This window comes from Aricia agestis, chromosome Z, assembly GCF_905147365.1.
Source record: "Aricia agestis chromosome Z, ilAriAges1.1, whole genome shotgun sequence".
NCBI classification, from domain to species: Eukaryota; Metazoa; Arthropoda; class Insecta; order Lepidoptera; family Lycaenidae; genus Aricia; species Aricia agestis.
In genome coordinates this window covers 8243120-8267415 of record NC_056428.1, presented here as the reverse complement: position 1 = coordinate 8267415, position 24296 = coordinate 8243120, and the positions used below count along the sequence as shown (strand labels likewise).

At 33.7% G+C, this 24296-nt stretch overlaps 1 protein-coding gene across 1 annotated transcript; it reads right to left on the bottom strand.

The window, feature by feature from the left end:
* Window positions 1-16467: 16467 nt before the first annotated feature.
* LOC121739221 (UBA-like domain-containing protein 1) lies at window positions 16468-19753 on the bottom strand. The gene is made up of 4 exons (XM_042131575.1): window positions 19640-19753; window positions 18424-18495; window positions 18045-18302; window positions 16468-16989 (listed from the first exon to the last, which is right to left on the bottom strand). The coding sequence occupies exons 1-4, from the start codon at window positions 19745-19747 to the stop codon at window positions 16963-16965; spliced, it is 465 nt and encodes a 154-aa protein (XP_041987509.1). The 5' UTR covers window positions 19748-19753; the 3' UTR covers window positions 16468-16962.
* Between the last annotated feature and the right edge of the window lie 4543 nt (window positions 19754-24296).

Here is a 24296-nt window from a genome sequence, read left to right as displayed (position 1 = left end):
GGGAATCAACTAAATAATCCGAATCCGGAGAAATGCCCTTAATCAAAAAGTACGATTTCAAGGACTTAAGTTATTCAGATTTTAACAAATTCTTGTTATTGGAAAAGATAGATTTTTTGTCAAAAATTGGCAAAACGTAATTTTAAAATGTAAATACTTTTTAAGAGGTGTCCGGGGAAATAACCATATTTCGGCCAAATGTCCGGGAATTTTGTCGTGCCTGACCGGCCAAGGCAATTTAGGTGATGGCAACCCTAGAATCATGAATCTTAGCTGTAAGCCCGGCCGCACATTGTCCGAAATTTCTGATACGAAACATTTGAACTTCGGCCGGACCGCCGCACCGGCCACCGCACACTATCCGAAATTTCCTTCCGGCCAATGATATTCTACTTATACAGATTTTCCGGCTTAAACCTCTTCAGAGTTCTTTTGAGTCATAATTGGTACATTTTCGAAACACGCACGACGTCATTTTCAATTTATTTAGGTAAGACAAGACGCGGCACGTTCGTGACTGCGCTCGATGCAGACTAAACCGCAGACGGCCCAATTGGGCCGTATTTGAATCTTCATAACGCGCGCGGTAGTAACATATCTGCTTTGAGTTTTTCATCATTGTTTGCGCCTAACTATGACCCATTAAGTTAATATACCTAGCGGAAACAAAGGCCTGAGCAAGCGAGATGTCACATCTTTTTTATGTCCAGTCGGCACGTGCCGCACGTTGACAATATCTCATAGTAATCATGTTCAATCATGCTTGTGGTGTATACGTACATATATTTTTACACGCAGATGAAACCAATTTCAGTTTCGTTTGACAGCTCGAGATTGTTGCTCTATTCCGCTATTTACTTATTTTGCATACGCTGCCTAAAATATAAAAGATAGAACTATACATAATACAAATAATGTAAATGTAGATCTTCGACACACTACCTACCTATGTCAAGTGAGGCACAACCAAGGACGTTGAAATAATAGCCGGACGGATCGCCATTAAGAAAAAAGTGAAGCACTCTTAATAAGCCGAGGCGATCATACATCTTACATACTCACTCGCACTGTAATAAGCCGATCGTACCGCCATTACGCAATTAGACTGCATCGCGGTGTAACGTCTTTGTAATTCATAAATAAAAATAAATATGCCATCTTGTGTTGTCAAATGGTGCAAGAACAATACAACCTTACACAAAAAACATCAAGGAATAACCTTTCATAGGTAAGATAACATATTTTTAAAGTATTTTGATAAAGTAATGTAAATACTAATTCAATTGCTTGGAACTCAAAACCTCAACTTCAACAGGTCAGTAGTGTCCATAACAAAGTGGGGAAATTTTCCCCAAACCGGGGAAAATTTTAAATTATTTTTAAATAATTAATTAATTAATTTTATTGTCTTTTATTAGTGTCATGTAAGTATTTGGCATACTATTGACCAGTAATTAGGCAGGAATACAATAATAGGGGTGTAGGCAGTAAACGAAATCTAATACAAATTATTGTTTTTTTGAGTTTGTATTATAGAATTACCGAAAATGGACATATTTTTACTTAATAACTTTATAATATTTTTTATATTATAAAGTTAAAAGAAGCGGGAAAAAAAACGAAAGGACTATACCCAAAAAACCCATAGTCGATTATAGTTTGTGCGTTTTATGGTGACATGCGTGACACATTAAAATTGACAATAGTAGGGAAGTTACCTAACAAACGATAGTTTAAAAATATCGTATCACATCGTAAAGGAATTGCAATCAAAATTATCGATTTCGTACTGACATTTCAGTGGTGCCGGCGATTTAAGATGGCCGCCCTTTTTTATCGATTTGATTTCGATTTAACAGAGTCAATCTCTATTAACATAAGTTCCTTTTCATGCATATGACATTTTTCAAATGTTTTCGTAACAATAATAATTTTGTACTCCTATTTCACAGTTAATATTTATAATTTTTATTAATAAGTTAGCATTTAGCATCTTTAATTTTTATTCATTTACAATTAAAGGAAACATTTGTTTTTGTAGATGGAATATAATTTATTACATTTTGTTTTTTTTTTGTTTTCTTGTAAAAAAAAACCCGTAGCAAGGAACATGAAAACTGTCACCCATATCAGCTTAGAACGCACAAACTATAAAATAATTTATGTACAGCAAGGTAGCCCATAAATAGTAGATTGAAAATATGCAATTCATTTTTTTAAACCATAACCAAAACCGATAATTTGAAAAAATAAATTTGAGGTACACAGTGTGGTATCTACTTCAAATTAATAGTGTTACTTCCTTTGTTTTTGTGATCTTTCTCGTGAAAGAGATCACTTTGTTTCATTTCAAAACCATATTTATTATTTACCTCATCAACCGTGTTGCTGCATAATAAAATAATTCACACTTAAAGCTCGAAAAGGCTTTAAATGAACGTGGCAAAAAAGGAACTAACGCTGCCATTATACAAAAACGACATTTTTTACAGTTCTCCTTTACCAGCAGCGCCCCCTGGGTGGGGCCATTTAAAGCCTTGTCAGTTATCGTATTATTAACATGTCGAGTATTTATGGCTTTTGACAGAAGACATTTTGACCCGTGAAACAACTTCGTCAAATTAATTCTAGAACGGAATATAGTCGGGGAATTTTTTTACATATATGGCAACACTCAATTCTCTCATACATAGTGAAAACGGCGCCATTGTTATGCTTCACTTTTTTCCTGATGGCGATCCGTCCGGCTATTATTTCAACGTCCTTGGGCACAACCATAGGGCACAACAACCATTTTTTTATTTAAAAATCTTGTTTTTTTTTTTGACTACATTTAAACCATAAACCTATAATGCTATATTGAGTCTATGATTTAAACGCATTTATTTTACTCATGCTAATAATCCTTATCAAATCAAAATAAATTATTTCATCACTAAGTGCAGTTTATGTAGATTATATTTGGTCTTTGAATGATTAAAATTGGACGTGTGGTTTAGAAGTTATGGCGAAATTAAAATATTGCGATTTACGCCCGTTTCGAAGTGGGCGCTACCCTTTGATTATAATATACTACACTAGATAGAGCTTCACCTACGAAATACCGCGCAAAAATAGGCCAGCTTTTCTATGCTTGTGTGCGTACTGCGTGACCGCTTTGTTTTTACACTCGCGTTATGTCATTTCAAATGTCTATATGTGTGTGCAAAATGTTGCCACACACATAAACATTTCTTATGGGGCCATGTTAAGGCTCATGTCTACAGGGATAAACCAGCAACCATAGCAGGGGTGTGCACTTCTGTGTCGGTGAAAGCTCACCCACACATAGATATTTTTACACTAGTTGCGCTGGTTCAAATGTTTGCCACTATTAAAAAGAATCCATTATGGTAGTTTTATTTTTTAATTTCGTCATGTTTTCTTAGAAAATATTTGTATTGATTGATATTTCTGCAAATTGTTTTAGAAAATTTAATTGGCAAAACATCAAAGCTGTTTAAATTATCACGAACTAAAAGCTATTTCATTCTTTGAACAAAATTAGAAATAAAATATTTGTATTTTTATAGACATACTAGATGTCCCGCGCGGCTTCGCCCGCGTAAATTAGAAATTTTACAGAATCCGTAGGTACATTTTCCCATAAAAAATATTTCCCCCGTTTTTCCCACATTTTCCTGAGTTTCTTCTGTCGTATTAGTCTTAGAGTAATAATATAATATAACCTTCTCGATAAATGATGAGTCTTACTCGATAAATGATCTATCTAACACTGAGATAAGTTTTTAAATCGGACCTGTAGTTTCTGAGATTGACGCGTTCAAGCAAACATACTCTTCAGGTTTATAATATTAGGTAGATATAGATTTTTTTTAATTATCGCTTGACAAACTCGAGTCTCGATCTAAAAGACTATGAAATGGTATAATATGGTAGTGATGATGATGATGATGATGATGAAGAATGTAATTTGCATAGTAGCATATGCTTTCTGTTCTTAAAACAACGCCGAAACTCCCAAACTTGTATCTATAAAGAATCAGGAATTCTCTCAGCACCTTCCGAACCACGGTATATCTCGGTGCAAAATCTTACTTGTTGGTAGCATATGCTTAGAATACTTCTCATGAAACCGAAGTCACCATATGTTTCCCTATAAGTTTTGAGGAGTTCCCTCGATTACTTATGGATCCTTCATCAGATCACCACTTTTCTGAATATAATACCAAATTGGGATGATACCCTATATACCAAAAGAAACATTTTAAAAATCGGTTAACAAACGGCGGAGTAATCGTTGAATATAAGAAAACGAACATAACACCTCCCCCATTTTGAAAGTCGGTTAAAATTGTAGCCTATGTGTTATTTATTTAATATTTTAATCAGCACATGAATTGAATAACAAATTTTTTTTTCATTCATTTCATCAAAACATTCCAAAATCAACAACTCCTTATAAATAAGAAATTAATTGAAAAAACATTTTCCAGTAGACCAAACTGTAAATCTAAACCATTCTCGAATCTCCACGAACACACACAAAAAATTTCATCAAAATTGGTCCAGTCGTTTAGGAGGAGTTCAGTCACATACACACGCACACAAGAAATATATATATTAAGATGTATGTACTGGCAACATAAATAGTTAATTCGCTATCTGTGGTTAGTTCTACAAATATATACTAGTAATCTGTGGGTTAGTTTATTTTCAAGTGAAATTCTGAGGTTATATACCTATTTAAATATTTTCTCATATTTTGTTCATTAACAGCAAATTTACGTTATGTTGACTATAATATTATGTCCTCCGTAAAATCCTGTGTATGTTTTATGCCAGTTAGAAGTTGAGACACTTTAAATATTGAAAAATAGACTCCTGCCATGTTTAAGTTGTTGTGTGTTTGTGTTTTGTTTATATTGAAAAATCGACTTCGAAACTGTTTTTCTTGTGCGTTAAACAAATAATTAATATAGAAATTAATCATAATCCTAATGTGTTATAGTGTTATTGAATTTCACGCAATTATGATTCATATATTTTCATATGGCTAACCGGATATCAGTGAAAGTTTCCTTTGGAATAAATAAAAATTTTGAAAAATTTTATAAATCTGTTTTATTTCTATTTGTTTTTATGCGATAACTGTAAGAATGGATCTGTCAGAATATATTATTCCAATTAAAATGTGGTATAATATATTCTAATAGTTCCATTCTTTTGGATTTATTAATAAAGAGTATCGCCACCCCATCCATGATCCAGCTAAAAATTCAAATTTCCCGCTATAGAGAATGGTAGAATTTTAAATTTCCCGCCAGCGACGTCATCGCCACTTCAGCGCCCTCTGCCCCTACTTCACAGGTACTAAAGAATTTGAGGGGTACACTTTTTTCTATGAAGTTCCGCTTCTTCTCCTTGTGAGTATAATATTCGTTGAACCATAGTGATTATATTCTCTTTGCCAGCAACGATTGACGCACTGGCAAGTGGCAGCCAATATTGAAGCATATTTATTCGTGAAATACCGGTCGATATGTTGGAGAGAGAGTGCCAAAATTGGGCTTATTCCACTTTTCCCCGTTGACAATCCCCGTTAACGAAAATTTTTCTTGTAATAGGGATTAATGAACTTTTTTATTTCATAAATCCCCATTACAAGAAAAATTTTCGTATATCTTCGTATATTAAATAAAATACTAATGTAAGAATCAGGTACCTTTTATTTATCTTCTATCTATATATCTATATACCGTAAACCGGGGTGAATAGAATTGAAGGGGGCAATAGGAAAAAAACTTAGGATAAGTTTCAATGTTTTTTATGGCAAACTCGGTATCCCCAGTAAAAAACCCGCAACTTTATAAATTTGTTGATATCATTCTCCTTAGTCTGGCAAATTTTTATGTGTGGCTACATCGCTAAAACTGCCAAAATTTAATTTCAAAGTTGACAACAAAACAAGTCGTTTTAGACGAGCGAGTTTGAACCTCCGTATTTCGGTGAATTTTGGTCATAATAGTTTATAGTTTTCTTCAAATTGCGGTCAGTGCTGTTATAATATATTTTGATAAAGTTATTAAGGCAAAAATATGCAGTAAGTATACAAAATTGTTCTTTATCCGTAAGCCTTATTTTCTTTAAATTTTTGGGGTGATATCTAATCACCCCTTTCGTGTATCTACACGAAAGGGGTGAATAAACACGCCTGAGAGGTTAATAAGCACGCAAATATGGTTAATAGACACGGCCAAGGGGTTAAAGCGTTTTTAATTTTCTTGATTATTTTTTAATCCATTCAATATTATTTAATTTTATTCATTCTTAACAGAATAATATAAATTAGTAAGGTATTTCATTTATTTTTGTAAATATTTACATTATTTTATTTCTCAGATACAATAATGCCTCGAAAATATATTAATATAATTTTACTTTTAATTTATACTAATAAATAATTAAAGAAACTTTCCCAAGTTTGCTTGCCTTTATCCAATAAAGAATATATAGGGAAACTGTAACGAGGCAGCCCTACGAAAATTTTCCAATCACCCCTCAGGTGTGTCTTTTGTCCCCTGATAAGTAGTAATTAGAAATTACGTATATTTTGTGTCTTTTTTTAATAACTACAAACATATCCGAAGAGAAACAAATTTATATCAATAGTTTGGCCTAAGACTCAATATATACACGACTAAAAAAGTGGGTATCCGTTCTGCAACCTTACGAAAATAATTACCAAACTTCGAAGACCTATCTATTCACCCCAAATTACGGTACTTATAATAAAATCGTAGAGGTAAAATTTTTGTAGGTACATTGAAAATAAACTTGAAAAAAATGAGTCAGGGGCATAGTAGAAGAGTAATTAACACATTTTAACTGTTTTTGAAATTTTTGTTTCTCTGTCTGTTTGTCTGTTTGTACAGGCTAATCTCTGAATCCGCTGGACCGATTTCAATGAAATTTGGCATGGTGATACCTACCTTACGTCCCTGGTCAACATCTTAGATACTTTTTTTAACCTACTTTAAAAAAAGGAGGAGTTAATGTTTACTTTGCTGTTTGTAGTCAGATTTTCAAAATCCTTTTTTTGTTGTATTGATTGCCCGAATTTGATACCATGTTTACAATAAAATCGGCCAAGTGCGAATCGGACTCGCGCACGAAGGGTTCCATACCGTATAGAGAAAAAATAGGCCAAAAGTTGTGTTTTTGTATGGGAAAAATTAAAATTTTAATTATATTCAATTTTATTATTAATAATAAAAGTACACATATTATTAAGGATTCTGTGAAAATTTCAACTTCCTGCCTGTAGTCATTATTGATATCGAGCAAAAAAATTATGTTTGTTGTATGGGAGCCACCCTTAAATATTGATTTTATTTTGTTTTCAGTATTTTTTGATATAGCGGCAACAGATATACACACAAAATCTGTAAAAATTTCAGAACTCTAGCTATAACGGTTCTTGAGATTCAGCCTGGAGACAGACAGACGGACAGACAACGAAGTTTTAGTAATGGAGTCCCGGCAGTTTTTACCCTTTTTTGGGTACGGAATCCTAAAAACGGTGACTTGATAAGTAATGGAATTAGGAAACTCCTCGAAATTGTGATTTAATTGTAGATTATGAATCTGAGATTATGAGGTAAGTTAAAGAGGGATAGATGCCTACATATTTAAATCCCGTCTTCTGAAGTCTATCCTCTATCTCCGTCACATGTTCCTTTCCTCTGTCCTGTGGCCCCATTCACCTGTCCACGCCAAGCGGTCTTCGAAGAAAGGATTTTTCAAAACGATAAGTATCTGAGGTTCAAGTTTCGTGGGTCTTTGATGTAAATTAAAAATTTCGTGTGTAACATAGATCGAAATAAAACAGTCGTAATCAATTAATCAATTAATCAATCATTTATTTGCATTAGATGTTCACATAAGTTCATTGGTCAGGTCTTACACTTTTAACTATGAAGATAGCATGCAAATATTTTAAAAGTCATAGAATCTAACAACATTTAACTAATAATACAAGGCAGTCTGTGTGAAAATATTCAGAAAAAACAATAAAAATGTCACATCATTCCATAAAATTATTAAAATAACAGTTAGTAATAACTGCATAACATTTTTAGAATACAATAGGACAGTTACAATTATACAATTACAATAAATACAGCAATGTCAAGAATAATAAATTTAGTTTAAGTTACAAGATTAATATGTCAATGTCAATCATTAAAATACAATAATATAATATAATTAGTTAAAAGTTTAATATTATAAAATTATGTCAATATGATTATAAGATTCATTCAGCCTTACTATTAAATAACTCTTTGACTGAGTAGAAGTTTTTACTTAACAACCATTTTATGATTTCCCTTTTAAATTTGTTGTATGGCAAACATTTAAGGGTCGATGGAATCGCATTGTATGTTTTTATGCACATGGCATAAAATTGTTTTTGGTATAAGGTTGTTTTGGGAACCACATCTAACACTAGTCGGTCGGAGATAAATGTCACGAGCTTCTTTAAAACTATGATAGTTTAACTTAGTATAATTTACTAATTCATAGATGTACAAACTCGGTAAAGTTAACAGTTTTAATTTTTTAAATAGCGGTTTACACAAATCATATGGTGGCTTACCACATATAGCTCTAATACATTTTTTTTGAGCGATGAAGGCTTTGTCTATGTCCGTAGAATTACCCCAAAGCGATAAGCCGTACCGCAAAACTGAAGCGACATAGCCGTGATAGGCCGCCAGGACCGTTTGTAGAGTCGCTACTTGTCTGAGCCTATTTAGAACGAAAACGAACCTATTTAATCTGGCACATACATATTCGATATGAGCCTTCCAAGTCAAATTTTCATCAATATGTAAACCGAGAAATTTGGTTTGTGTTGTTCTTTTGATAATTTCATTATCGAATAGTGAGGAGCTAACTGACTTGGTTCTGCCACTTTTAAATTCAATATAGTTGGTTTTTGTCAAATTAAGATTTAAATTATTATTATTCATCCAATCAATTACCTTTTTGATTAATTTATTTATTTCAGTTTTAATATCTCTACAATTGTTCATGAGAATAGATATGTCATCCGCAAAAAGTGTACATATAAATTTCGTTATTTCTGGAAAATCATTTATATAGAGTAGAAATAAAAGTGGTCCTAGGACGCTTCCCTAAGGAACACCTACTCTATTAATTTTAAGTTTTGATTTTTTGGACGTTAAAAACTTTTTGTCACGAATGTACTTAATTTCTGTGTAGGTATTGTTTTCGGTCAGATAAGTACGACTCAAGCCAACTCAAGGCAGGACCTCTGATGCCTAAATTATTCAATTTCCTTAATAACAACGTATGTGACACGAAGTCAAAAGCCCACATGTCAAAGAAGATGCAGATAGCTGATTTATTGTTATTAATATTAATAAGTATATTGCGTATCAATGTGGATGCTGCTGAGACAGTACTTTTATTTTTTTTAAAGCCAAACTGTTCTTCTTTTATGATTTTATGTTTATTTAAAAAGGATGTAAGCCGCTTGTGCATTAACTTTTCAAAAAATTTTGACAGTATAGGTATAAGTGTTATTGGTCTATCTATAGTTTTCTAATTTACATTTATCGCCTTTCTTAAATAAAGGTTTTATTATCGAAGTCTTAAATCGATCTGGGAATCTTCCTGTTTCAAATGAAAGATTCACCAAGTAGGTTATTATGGGCGTAATTTCACGTTTGCAATACTTTATTACCTTTGTAGACAGTCCGTCGTATCCTTCCGATTTTGTATTTTTTAGGCTATTAATGGCGTCATAAATTTCTTTATCGCTGCAAGGAGTCAGAAAAATAGAATTTGGAATAAACGTAGTATTAGTATTGGGTAAATTGTCAATTTCTTTTTTATTATTAGTTAAATTTATAAAATAATCATTGAATTCGTTAGCTATGTCAAAGGGGCTAGTTATTATGTCATTATTTTTATTTTTTATTCTATTTATCAGGTCAATATTACATTTGTCAGTAGTTTGTCTATTAATAATATTCCATGACGCTCTACACTTGTTTTTAGATGTTGTTAAAAAGTTGTCATTAGAAATTCTTTGTGACTGTAACATACTTTTACGTAACAATTTACGGCCGTTCCCAATATTTGATCTATCTCTGATTTTGCCCTACTAGAGATAGGAATAGCTCACATTAGACATTAGAGACATATATTTTATGTCAATTGTGAGCTATTCCTATCTCTAGTAGGGCAAAACCAGAGATAGATCAAATATTGGGAACGGCCGTTAGAGTATGTCTGGTATCTAAGTTTAGTCACATTGTTTTTGTTTCTGTAATATGCGAAGCGGAGCTTTCTTTTAGTTTTACAACTTACTTTTATACCTTTTGTTATCCAGACAGGTGTTTTGTATTCAATCGATTTTTTTTTATTATTTTTTGGGAAAAACACAAATTATATAGTAGAGTAAAGTCGTCATAAAAAGAGTCCAACGCTTTATTTATATCTTTCGTCTCAAGTACACAACGGAAAGACAGACAGCTTAGGTAGCGGTAACTTTTGTATAAATAAAGTAAGTCGAAGGTAGAGTATTTTTACGCATAACTGGTATATCTAATATTTGAGCCATGTTATGGTCAGAAAGATGAAGTTCAGACAAGGAGCCTGAAGCATTTTTTATGTTGCTAATAATATGGTCGATACATGATTGCTGTCTGGTCGGTTCTGTAATATGAAAAATAAGGTTGTAGTTTTCTATTAAGGATTTAAGGTTATTCGTTGCATTAGAAACTTTTAATATATTAATATTTAGATCGCCTGCAATAATTAGTTTCTTTTTATTATTTTTTGTGAGGTTAAAAAGCATGACGTCCAATTTATGCAGAAAAATAATAACGTCGGAGCCGGGGGTTCTGTAAAGGCCTATTATAATAGTATTGCACGTTGGAATTTCTATCCCGCAACATTCAAAAACTCTATCTTCCGCATAATTATTTCTTATGGAAGGCAGGTCCCTGTAGCACATACCGTTTTTTAAAATCAGACAGACTCCACCTCTATTCTTATTGTTACTTCTGCAGAAGCTAGAAACTACGCGATAGCCTGCTAGTTTAACATTTTGTATGCTTGTATAGTTTAAAAACGTCTCTGTGAAGCAGAGTACATCTGGTTGGGTTAATAGTTCGGAAAACGTAACATCTATTAGGTCTAATTTTGAGAGAAGCCCAGAAATATTTTGGTGTAAAACTTTAATGGATGAATATGCTTTATTTAGGTTACTACTATTTACGAGATCACAAGACGAGGTATTGTTTTGATCGCCAATATTTAATAGGTTTACTGGCATATCAGTAGGGCTGAAAAAACTTTTCCACTTTATTAATAACGGGAAAATAATATGGGATAGTTCCTTTAATTAGCTTTTTTGGTATAGTAATCAATGTGTCCCTTTTATTTTGCCTATTTAGTGTATTTTTATATAATGAATATTTTTTCCAATCATAAATGTTTACATTCTGGTATTTTTGATGTTTACATATTTTTACATATTTTAAGTTATAATCTAATTGGTCTATTGCAAAATTAATACCTTGGCAACAATATTTAATAAAAAAATTATAATTCGAATTCCCTTCTAACATTTTCTTATAAATATCAAGAAATTTACTCTTAGGGAAGTGGTTACAAACGTTTTTTATCATGTTGTTTAGCTTTACTACATTTAGTTGTTTATTGTCTATAATACTTAGAATAAATGAGGGACAAATTAGACCTTTAAGAGCTGAGCCAAGCTCTATCATGACTTCCAGTGGATTCCTGTCGTGTTCACCAATCGATAGTATGACTCTATCCTCTTCCGTGAGAGTAAACTGTGCGATTGTATTTAAAATTTCTTGTGATGTAGCTCCAGGCTTGATAAACGAAATTATTTTATATTTTTGGCATTTGCTGCTTATCCTTGATTTTATTAAGTTAAGTGCTAGGTTTTTGCATTGTTCGCCTCCAATGATGTAAATATGTTTAATAGTCTGTTAAATATATAATATATAAAATATAAATTAATGATAGAGCGGATACAAAATAAATTTATCAGGTACTTGTACTCGAGACTACACGGTGTTTACCCTGGGTATCCGTTGTTGTATCCGTCCTTATTTCTACTGGGTATGACGGGCTATTACAAACTCGAAGTACGTAGGGAGGTTGCACTCGCTACGTACTTGTTTAAGTTACTTAGAGGTAAGATAAATAATCATGCTGTTCTGGAAGCAGTCATTGTGTTGTGTGTCCCGGATGGGTATGCGCAGCGCCGGCGCCGGCCGCCTCTGTTGCTACTTGCTGGTATCTCGTGCGCGCACCAATTTACTCAAAATGTTGTCTTTATAAATAGACTTATTTTCTTGTTCCCTGAGTGAATTCACAAGAGCTGCATTTTGTCTTCTGACATAGTGTAAAATGTATATTATCTATAATAATATTATAAATGCGAAAGTATCTCTGTCTGTCTGTCTGTCTGTCTGTCTCGCTTTCACGTCAAAACTACTGAACCGATTGTAATGAAATTTTGTACACATATAGTCTAAAGCCTGAGAAAGGACATAGGCTACTTTTTAACTGGAAAAAGGGGTTGTAAGGGGGTGAAAATGCGTAAATTTTGTCAAATTAAGTTAATCCCAAAAATGCAAAACAGATGGCGCCAAGAGTCCCCTAGATCGCGCTATTGCTTGCTCATGCGTATTTCATAGAGGCGGTACCATGTTGAGTTGGATTTTTGGATTCTTTCGATTGTTATACACGTTACTAACTAACAACTCACCTACAAACTTAGATATCATTTATCAAATTAAAAAACAACAGCGCTAAAACTACTGAACCCATTTTAATGAAATTTTGTACACAGATAGTCTAAAGCCTAAGAAAGGACATAGGCTACTTCTTACTGGAAAAAGGGGTTGTAAGGGGGTGTTTATGCGTAAATTTGTTCAAATTAAGTTAGTTCCAAAAACTGGAACAGATGGCGCCAAGGGTCGCCTAGATCGCACTATCGCTTGCTCATATATGTATTTCTATAAAATGCTTCACCTATGTATTTCTATAAAAGGTGGTACCATGTTGAGTTAATGTTTAGATTCTTTCGATTGTTATACATGTTATTAAATAACTCACTTACCAACATAGATATCAGAAACAACAGTCTACCAATAAGAAAATATACTTATTAAATAGTTTATGGGTATTGGGCAAAGCTAAAGTTATGTAATGCATTATGCCGCTAATTTGTGTAAGTTGTAAAGCTAAATAAGCTTGGTATAAAAAAGTTTAATTTAAAAAAAATATATTATGTGCACACTACACGGCTGTTTTGGGTATTTTGATTTAAGGGGTACTAGGGTTTCGAAAAAGCTTTTGACACCAATTTTATTGACACCGCGCGCTATAAACTGAAGTCCACGCGGACAAAGTCGCGGGCAACAGCTAGTATTAATTATAAATAGAGTTCCTAATTATACTTATTGTGCTATTAGCGGTAAGTTGTAATTAAATTTGTGTTGTAATGTTTAAGTTCCTATAAATATCTTCTGTATTGGGTTATCCTGTAATAGTAGATAAGTTTGTTTAATAAATAAATAAATAAAAATCTTTTGTTTGACGGTAAGTTCAATAATGCAGTCCTTATTTTTAATTAATAATTGAAACAAACTGTGATTTTGTTAGGTGCATTTAGTAATTTAACTATTAAACTGTGATTGTAGGTATTAAGAAATGTAAAGTCTGTGATTACTTGACTATCTATATTTTATTTTAAAGTACGTTTTCTTAATATATAATAGCTCTATCATTTTATTGAAGAAACGTAACTAATAGTTAAAAATCTGATTTTATTATTAATGGTGATGAACCGGTTGCTCAGGCTTAGAGGAGCTCTGAATGTTTTAAAAATAGTCAGGGTAATATAAAAGTTGATAGCAACGTTTGTGACTCTGATTTCTGTATTTTGTAAATTTAGTATTTTTTTAAGTATTGTAATCGGGCTTAAATTAAATTAAATTTGATTATAAAAATAAACCAATAAGTGAGTTCTTATCCAATAATAAATAAAAGGTAGGTACCTGATTTTTACATTAATACTAGATGTCCCGCGCGGCTTCGCCCGCGTAAATTAGAAATTTTACAGAATCCGTAGGTACATTTTCCCATAAAAAATATTTCCCCCGTTTTTCCCACATTTTCCTGAGTTTCTTCTGTCGTATTAGTCTTAGAGTAATAATATAATATAACCTTCTCGATAAATGATGAGTCTTACTCGATAAATGATCTATCTAACACTGAGATAAGTTTTTAAATCGGACCTGTAGTTTCTGAGATTGACGCGTTCAAGCAAACATACTCTTCAGGTTTATAATATTAGGTAGATATAGATTTTTTTTAATTATCGCTTGACAAACTCGAGTCTCGATCTAAAAGACTATGAAATGGTATAATATGGTAGTGATGATGATGATGATGATGATGAAGAATGTAATTTGCATAGTAGCATATGCTTTCTGTTCTTAAAACAACGCCGAAACTCCCAAACTTGTATCTATAAAGAATCAGGAATTCTCTCAGCACCTTCCGAACCACGGTATAGCAAAATCTTACTTGTTGGTAGCATATGCTTAGAATACTTCTCACGAAACCGAAGTCACCATATGTTTCCCTATAAGTTTTGAGGAGTTCCCTCGATTACTTATGGATCCTTCATCAGATCACCACTTTTCTGAATATAATACCAAATTGGGATGATACCCTATATACCAAAAGAAAAATTTTGAAAATCGGTTAACAAACGGCGGAGTAATCGTTGAATATAAGAAAACGAACATAACACCTCTCCCATTTTGAAAGTCGGTTAAAATTGTAGCCTATGTGTTATTTATTTAATATTTTAATCAGCACATGAATTGAATAACAAAATTTTTTTCAAATTAATCGTAGCACCATCTGTCAGGACAAACTAAAATTGAAATAGAATAATATTGAATGCGATGATAGCGCCGTCCGCCGGATCTAATGTAAAACATTCCAAAATCAACAACTCCTTATAAATAAGAAATTAATTGAAAAAACATTTTCCAGTAGACCAAACTGTAAATCTAAACCATTCTCGAATCTCCACGAACACACACAAAAAATTTCATCAAAATTGGTCCAGTCGTTTAGGAGGAGTTCAGTCACATACACACGCACACAAGAAATATATATATTAAGATATTATAAGATTTTATTTTTAAAGTAATGGGGATTAATGAACTTTTTTAGTTCACAAATCCCCATTACAAGCAAAAATTGTCGTCAACGGGGATTAGTGTACAAAAAGTTCACTAATCCCCGTTGACGGGGATTCCAAACGGGGAAAAGTGGAATAAGCCCAAAATTGGACCTTGTGCAAAGCAACGATATCAAAATACGTTCTAATTCTATGGTGCATGGACCATCTAAAGCGGAGCCGCTGCCAAAATTTGCGTGAAATCATCTTTAAACATTAAATTATATTCCAATAAAAATTTAATCATTTTTTTTATTTTTTTTGTGTTTTTTATAAAAAACAAATCCTACACTACACCTCATAAAAATCACCCATTATTTAATAATATTTTAAATATTACTAGATGTCCCAGCAAACGTTGTTTTGCCATATTAATTCATTAAATACTTTTTAATAAGTACTTAAAATTTTTTATTTTTTTTTATTTTTTATTTTAGTAAAAAGATCTATATTTCTAAAACCTCCATGTCTAGTGTTTTTTAGAGGTGGTAGCCCTAGATATACTAGGGTCTCGCTTCGCTTGCTCTGACAACATAGGCATTAGCCAGTAGCCACATGGCTATTGGCCACACCCTGTTATATTGACTATCCCTGCGTTCAGAGATTTCCTCTATACAGGGTGTAACAAAAATAAGTGATAATACTTTAGGGTGTGTACGTGTTCCTTGTAGAGAGTTCAATGTGAAAGTAGCAGCGTTGAAAGACCAAAAATTTTTTTCACTTTTGTATGGGGAAACTCGTGACGCTTGGGCCCTTGCCCATACAAAAGTGAAAAAAAAAAATCGTCTTTCAGAGCTGCACTTTCACAGTGAACTCTCTACAAGGAACACGTACACACCCTAAAGTATTATCACTTATTTTTGTTACACCCTGTATATTATCTATATTTAGGCATAAATGGTGCTCCAGTCTACTATGGAAATTGGAAGCGGATGCGCGTATCGCACACTGTGTCGGGGCGCAGCGGATTTCCGCTTCCATACAAATTGTATGGTAGCGGATTTTTGCGATGAGCCCCGGCACGGCCCGTCTCAGTGTGCTCACTCCTTAAAAAGACAAAACTAATAAGAAATATTATGAGGAATTTATGGGAAGTATTAAATTAATCGAATTTTTACATACTTAAATTTATTTCAAAATTACAATATTTAATTGATTTGCAAAAATTACAATGAATAATTCTTCAAAACAAGTCACTGATTACTTGATATTGTCTTCAAGAAAAGCTGTATAGATTTAATTTGTTAGAATACAACAATGTAAATCGAAAACTTTATTTTTATAATATCTAGCCTACAAAAAATGTAAAGTAATTATGAATAGTGATAAATCTTTAAAATAAAACGAAATATTTCATTACTATACAACCACATTCATAATTTTATACATGTAAATAATGATACCAAACATTATAATCACAGTTACAGACTCCTATAGGTTATCAAAACTGTAACATAATTCTATAGTGCATTAATAGTATTAGTAACCACTATGAACAGAGAAAAAGTTTATAATAATATGTTGAAACTGTAGCTCAGTGGATGACACCAATTACACACAAGTCCACAGTTCACCATGCGCACCATTAAAAAAATAAATTATAGATGTACCTAACCTAAATTTTCTATTTATCTTGGCATTTGTTCTCTGCGAATCTGAAAAAATAAAAAAAATTTAATCACTAAGACAACTTTTAAAAGTAATGAAATAATATTTACTGCCCTTAAGTTTAAATAATTCCTAAGACTGGGTTGCACCAGCTAACTTTAACTTTAACTGTAAATTTAACTTTATTTTTAACTACAGTGCAAAATGTAAAATCTTTGGTTAAGAGGATACACCAGGGGCTACAGAAATGAAAAAAAAGTACGTGTAATATCTATAGCTGTCTCCCTTACCTCAAGCCTATACCGCAGAAAACGATAGAGACAACTGCAGAAAATCAATGATTCGTTGTCCCCTGATTCCTTCTCCAAAACTTAACCGATTTAAGAACTTTTTTCACTAAAGATTAAAGAAAGGCTTGAGCTGTGTTCCTATGTTTTGCTTTTTTTGTATAATCTAGCCAAATCTGTTTTCTGGACGTTTAAACACAGCGGAACATCTGGCCATTTTTTTGGGGTTTTTGAACGTTCATATTTTATTTAATAATTAAATTATGAAAAAAAAGAAAACATAGGGACATTGTATTAGTGGCCATAGATATTCAGGAAAAAAATTATAACTCTACTAGCATTATCCAGGGAGGAAACAGGGGACAGCGTTTGTATGGAAAAAAGGGCGGTGTGGACTCCTCTTAAAGTTAAATATGGCGTACTTACCTCCGCTCATACGTGAATTTCTCCTGTTAAAGTTAAAGCTTAAGACTGGGTTGCACCAACTAACTTTAACCTTAACTATAACCGGAAAAATTGACAGATGTCGTATGAGAATATGGGGTGTTTGGACGCCATAATTAACTTTAACTTTACCCACGCCTCTGGTGCAACCCAGTCTAAGGATGCCATATTTAACTATAAAAATAACTTTAGTTAAACTTTAACTTTAACCACGCCTCTGGTGCAACCCAGCCTAAGTGTAAAGCGATATTTTAGTCCTTATTTATTGTCAAGGTGTGTCAAAATATATTGTGATACTAACAACAGTTGCACTTATTATTACTTACAAGTTACTAATTTGAATGTTATATTATGTTGTAAAGTACACTTACAGCTGTGGAGCATGATAGAGGTGAGTAATTATTCTGTGGATTGGAAGGGCCGGCAAACGAGTTTGTCTGCATCTGCATCATCTGTTGTTGATGTTGAGGTGGAGGGTGGGTAGCAAGGGGCGAGACCGGAGGAGCCATGCCATTGACACCTCCGCTAACATTGTTCGGACTTCCAGTAGTGGAGAGACGTGAAAATGCAGCCAGTGCATCGGGAAAGTTTGGAGGTGTTGCAGGTGTATTACAGGGCGTCATAAGTTGCTGAAACAAGAAATCATAGCTCAACAAAAACACACATAATAATAATTAATAACAAATTACAATATAATTTTATACATTTTGTATTATATAAAAAATAGGCCTGGATATTTGTATAGCCTACCTGATAATGCTGCGCAGCACCATTTGCACCTGGTGGTATTGCAACTTCTTGAAAAAATATTGATAAGGCAGTCTGAAAATAAAAAATTAAGAGGATAGTAATTTTATTTCTTTTTGAAAGGATTACAATATTTTATTCTAGTATTTTGCCTTTATTTTAATAAAAGATCTTCTCTTATTTAATAAGATATGTGATTAAAATACCTATATGATTATCATGGAAAATAACTTGGACATAAATGCAGTTCTGGTGGTGATTACACAAAACAAATCAACACACATTCTAGTATGTAATTGGTTAAATAAATCTTCTGTGACACTACATTAGATACATAATGATGATGTCTATATATATATATATATATATATATATATATATATATATATATATATATATATATATATATATATATATATATATATATATATATATATATATATATATATATATATATATATATATATATATATATATATATATATATATATATATATATATATATATATATATATATATATATATATATATATATATATATATATATATATATATATATATATATATATATATATATATATATATATATATATATATATATATATATATATATATATATATATATATATATATATATATATATATATATATAGCCCAAACCACTGGACCGATTGGGCTGAAATTTGGCATGCAGGTAGATATTATGACATAGGCATCCGCTAAGAAAGGATTTTGATCAATTTCACCTCCAAGGTTTTAAAATACGGGATGAAAGTTATAATAATACTTGTTAACGCGAGCGAAGCCGCGGGCAAAAGCTCCTTTGAAAATATAACCCCATCAGTATGAAGTATCATATTTTGGTGACATCAATTCCACACAAAAACTACTTAGCATTATAAAGAAAAACAATTTTTGGTTTGGTTTTTGTAATTTTGAACTGGTGTTGTTAATAAATAACAATAATATGTCACTGGTATTGTTATTGTTCGCTTATTTACAAATTACAAGTCGTCACTATCAGAAGTCAGAACACACTTTGATATGGTCAAGGTAAAATGGTTAATTTAATGTACCTTCGAAGTACAAAACAATAATCTTAATCAATAGTCTAAACAATAGTCAGATAGTGTAGTCGTACTTGTGAAAACATAGATAATTAGCGAGAGAAGCCATTTCATGATTATGTTATTTGTTTACATGGATTATTCCAATTTACCTCAAATTGCCATTGAGCAGCTTGTAATGACGATTTCGCTTGTTCACGGGCGCAACCAGCTGCTAACACAAATTGATTTATCATAACTTGTTCACGTAGGGAATCCATGATATTTATTGCTCAATATTCCTAAAAATATAACAATTTAGCAAGTTACAATGCGGAGGAAAATGTATGTTTATTCACATAGTACGGCAGACGTAATATTTTATTGGCGCTAGTGAGATACAATAACACATGAGGAACAGAGACGGGTAGATCTGTTTTCTACAAGATTGACCGAGTGTGATGCTAGTGTTTACATAATAGGTGCCCAGAAAACTTGCCAATCGTCATTATTTATTTCAGTGTAACCTTGACAAAAATTACTGAACTACTTAATTCATCACTAGGCTATTATCCTGATTTCTGATGCTGTTAATTTATAATGTTGTTAAAATAACCTAAACATAATATATTTTTACACTTGTCCCTGCTTTCGTCATAATTATACAGTACTAGCTGTTGCCCGCGACTCCGTCCGCGTGGTCTTGAGCTTGTAGCGCGCGGTAGTTCCCTTCATAGAGTAACTTATATTATAGTAAGTAGTTCCCGACTCCCGTTGAATCATGTTTAATAGATTGTAGATTGTAATTTGTAGGCTACATTACTGCAAATTGCAAAATTTGCACGACAGAGGTGTTTCCGCGGTACGCTTACTTCAAACTTCAATGTTTAAGCAGCCTCTATTTCACCCCCTTACATCCATTTTTTCCAGTTAAAAAGTAGCCTATGTCCTTTCTCAGGATTTAGATTATCTGTACAGTACAAAATTTCATTGCAATCCGTTCGGTAGATTTAGCGTGAAAGCGCTCGACAGAGATACTGTCGAATTTATATTAGTATAGATTTTCAGGCAGACAGACACATCACACATAAAACGCCCCTATTTTTGACCGACTTCCAAAAAGGAGGAGGTAATTGCGTAGGGGTTATTAAAAACGGGAGTGGGCCGTGGCCCGTAGGGTCGAAGTCGAACATCAATGATCAACTTTCCCCAATAATTTAAAAAAATGTAAAAGGAAGTTTCATCCTTACCACCTCTTATAGTAACACGTTTTGAGCAAGCGATAACGCGATGTAGGAGACGGCACGGCGCCATCTATAATAAATTTTTGGAACTAACTTAATTTGAACAAATTTACGCATTTTTAACCCCTTACAACCCTTTTTTCCAGTTAAAAAGTAGCCTATGTCCTTTCTCAGACCTTCAACTATCTGTGTACAAAATTTCATTACAATCGGTTCGGTAGTTTTGGCGTGAAAGCGAGACAGACCGACAGACAGACAGACAGAGATACTTTCGCATTTATAATATTAAGTATATCTTATAATATTTCTCTATGAATATACAATATTAGATGAGTTATCAGTTATGACATGGGTTTAAACGTTAACCAAACGGTAAAAGCACACAGCGCGTTATTATCGGTCAATATTAAATTAATAACGCATGCGTTATTGCGATATCGGCGGGGCTAAAATGGTAATTTTTAGCAATTCCTCTCAATCAATTCAGCGACGATATTACGAGCAATGTCGTCGGTGATTCATCTAATATTGTAAAATAACGTCCTACGTCAATGGCAATTCAATTCATTAGCAGATTCATAATTGAAACTGTATTGCCATTCTGAAAAACATAAAAACGAAATGAAACGACTGGTTTTTTTTCTACATTTTATGAATGATCCACGAAATATTTGATATAATTGTTATATTTTATGTATTAAACTGTACATTTATTGTATATTTGTTCATTAAAATCATTTTATAACTAAAAACAAAATGTTGTTTAATAATTTCACCATAATCTTCAAATACCTATCGTTATATTTTCGTAACGTTACTGCCGCAAGGGTATCTATGCCCATAAAACAATATATATGAAAATTTAACCGATACTTGAAATTATTAATTATATGGAAACATAATATGGCGATTTTGATTTAGAGAGAAGTATCCTAAGCACATGCTACCAAAAAGTAAGATTTTGCACCAAGGTATGCTATGGTTCCGAAGATACTAAGAGAACTCCGGATTCCTTATAGATAAAAGTTTGAGGGTTCCGGCGTTGTTTTACGAAGAAAGCATATTATTATGCTACTATGTAAATTACATTCATCATCATCATCATCACTACCATCACACAACAGACCAATTATACATAAGACTCTTGAGTCCCATAAAAAACAGCGTGTCTGCAGTTTTTAGTTCTCATCTGAACGATAGATGGCGTTGAGTGTATCAAATTAGCCTAACAAATAAAAAATACAATAAATAAATGCACCATCTAGAAGACTATTTTTAAAACACGTTCACAAACTGCAAAATTCTCCCAAAGATGTCGCTGATTAATTTTAATCGGAAATGACATTTATTAAAGCTTTCTTAACTCTTTTAGTTTTTGGCTCTTTTAAAATATCTATATTTTTTTATAAATATAGATACTAAAAAAAATTGATTTTATTTATTCCGTCGGCGGGATTCGAACCCGCGACTCCCGGCTTGAGCTACCGCTCATCCATCTGTTTTTCTGACATTATGTATTTCTATTGCCGCTATAATACTAAATAGGTACTAAAAACAAAATAAATTAAATATTTAAGGCGGGCTACATGTAGATTTACTCTGCATCCTCTATCAGTTGTATCACGGGGAGTGCTCTGAGGAATTGTTCGGAATCATACCTCCTGCAACTTTTCGCCATCGCCCCACACGAAAAATATACTTACCATCCTCATCACCTTGATGAGTGGCAGTCTTCCACCGTGCATTTTTCGCGTAACTTTCTGCCGCGCACTGTAAAGGACATCAGATCCCTGAAAGAAGAGTTGGTCGAAGCTCGAGGTAGACTGCAGGCATCGGAGTCTACGATCAGCGATCTACGTAATGAATTATCTCAATTAAAGAGTGGTAATTCAATATGTAGGTCACCTGATGCCTTGTTTGTCACTCGCCGACGTGGTGCGCAGGCGATCACATTTAGCCCGTCAGCACTTTCAGACGGGTCAACGCCCGAGCACGTCATCGCCGCCGCTGCCGCTGCCCCCGCCGCCCGCGCCCCGCCTGCAACGGAGCCGCGGCCGAACTACGCAAGTGTCGCCGCTTGCCCCCCGCCTCCTGCCCCACGTTCCAAAAACAAAGGGAAAAAGGAGGCCCCTGCAAAGGATTGTCCTCCCTCCGAAAAGGACCGAAAGTGCGATGATGACGGGCTTATGAGAGTGGAGAGGAAGAAGAAGAAACCCGTCGTCCGCAACCATCGCGGCACCGCACCCGAAGGACCCGAGCAGCTGTTGCGGCGTGAGACTCCGGCGACGCCGCTGTACGTGTCCAGGCTGCACTGGTCCACGACGGTCGAGCAGGTCGTGGACTACATCAGAAGCAAGACCCACTTCGTCTTGAGGGTCGAGCGCTTGGAGTCCCGCCACAAAGTGAATTTTAGTTCCTTTGTGGTGAGAGTCCCGACGCACCATCTACCGACCTTCAAGAAGGAGGAGTTCTGGAGTCGTCTACAGGAGGTTCCGAGGACGACTTCCGAACACGTCGCGCCCCACGTCGCAGACAATACGTGTTTAGTGTTTTAGTGTTAGTGTTAGTTTTTAGTATAATTGTATGTATGTTAGTCTATAAGGTATTTATAATATGGGCCAAGATGCCTGAGTTAAATAAATAAATAAATAAATAAGTGGAATGCGCAATAAAAAAAATTGTGACAACTGACAGTTCACAAATCACAATAATCACAATTTCACAGACAATTGACAGATTACAGGCGTGGACAGGGTTGCCAGATTGGAGGTTTTTTTTCGCAATTCTGGGGAAAATTTTGACTCTAGGCGAAAATTTGGGGAAACAGTATCTTTGGGGAAATGTTTGGGAAAATCAATACACTATGGGGATTTTTTGGGGTTAGCACTTCTAAAAAACATAACAAACAAATGAAACCAACGTCCTTTTCATTCGATTAACATCCTGGCAAATTTGTTGTTTGTTTGTTTTGGTTTGTTTGGTCGAGTGCGTATAAGGCCTGACAGACGTACGAAATTAAATTACGCGGTTCGCGAACTTACTCGGCTCGCGTCGGTGACACACGAGAATCGCTCACACTGGATTACCATGCCCCCAGGCTCGCGGCTCGCGGCTCTCTGCTGACACACAGGCGATTAAGGCTGGTATAAATAGTCAGTACTCAAGATGCATCTCGGTCTCAAGACAAAGTTCAGGCTCTGTGATTGGTTGGCTGTCAAAATTTGGACCAATCACAGAGCCGAACCGAGTCTTGAGACCGGGTCGCATCTTAAGTACTGACTATTTATACCAGCCTAACTCCTAAGATCGTCGAGCCATAGTCCGCGTACTTACACGCACGTCTGTCACACCTTTAAAAAAAATTCTCTTTGGTCGAGCGAGCGATCATGTGTTGTGTATCTGTTTAACTGTCGAGTGATTGAAACTACTAAATCGAATAAAAGTAGTTTCAATTTTATATTCGGTTTTTTTTTCTGTAACAAAGCGATTGGGGATTTTTTTTTGAAAACGTATCATTTTGGGGAAATATAAAAATCAGTTTGGGGGAAATCGTAAAATTGCATCTGGCAACCCTGGGCGTGGAAAC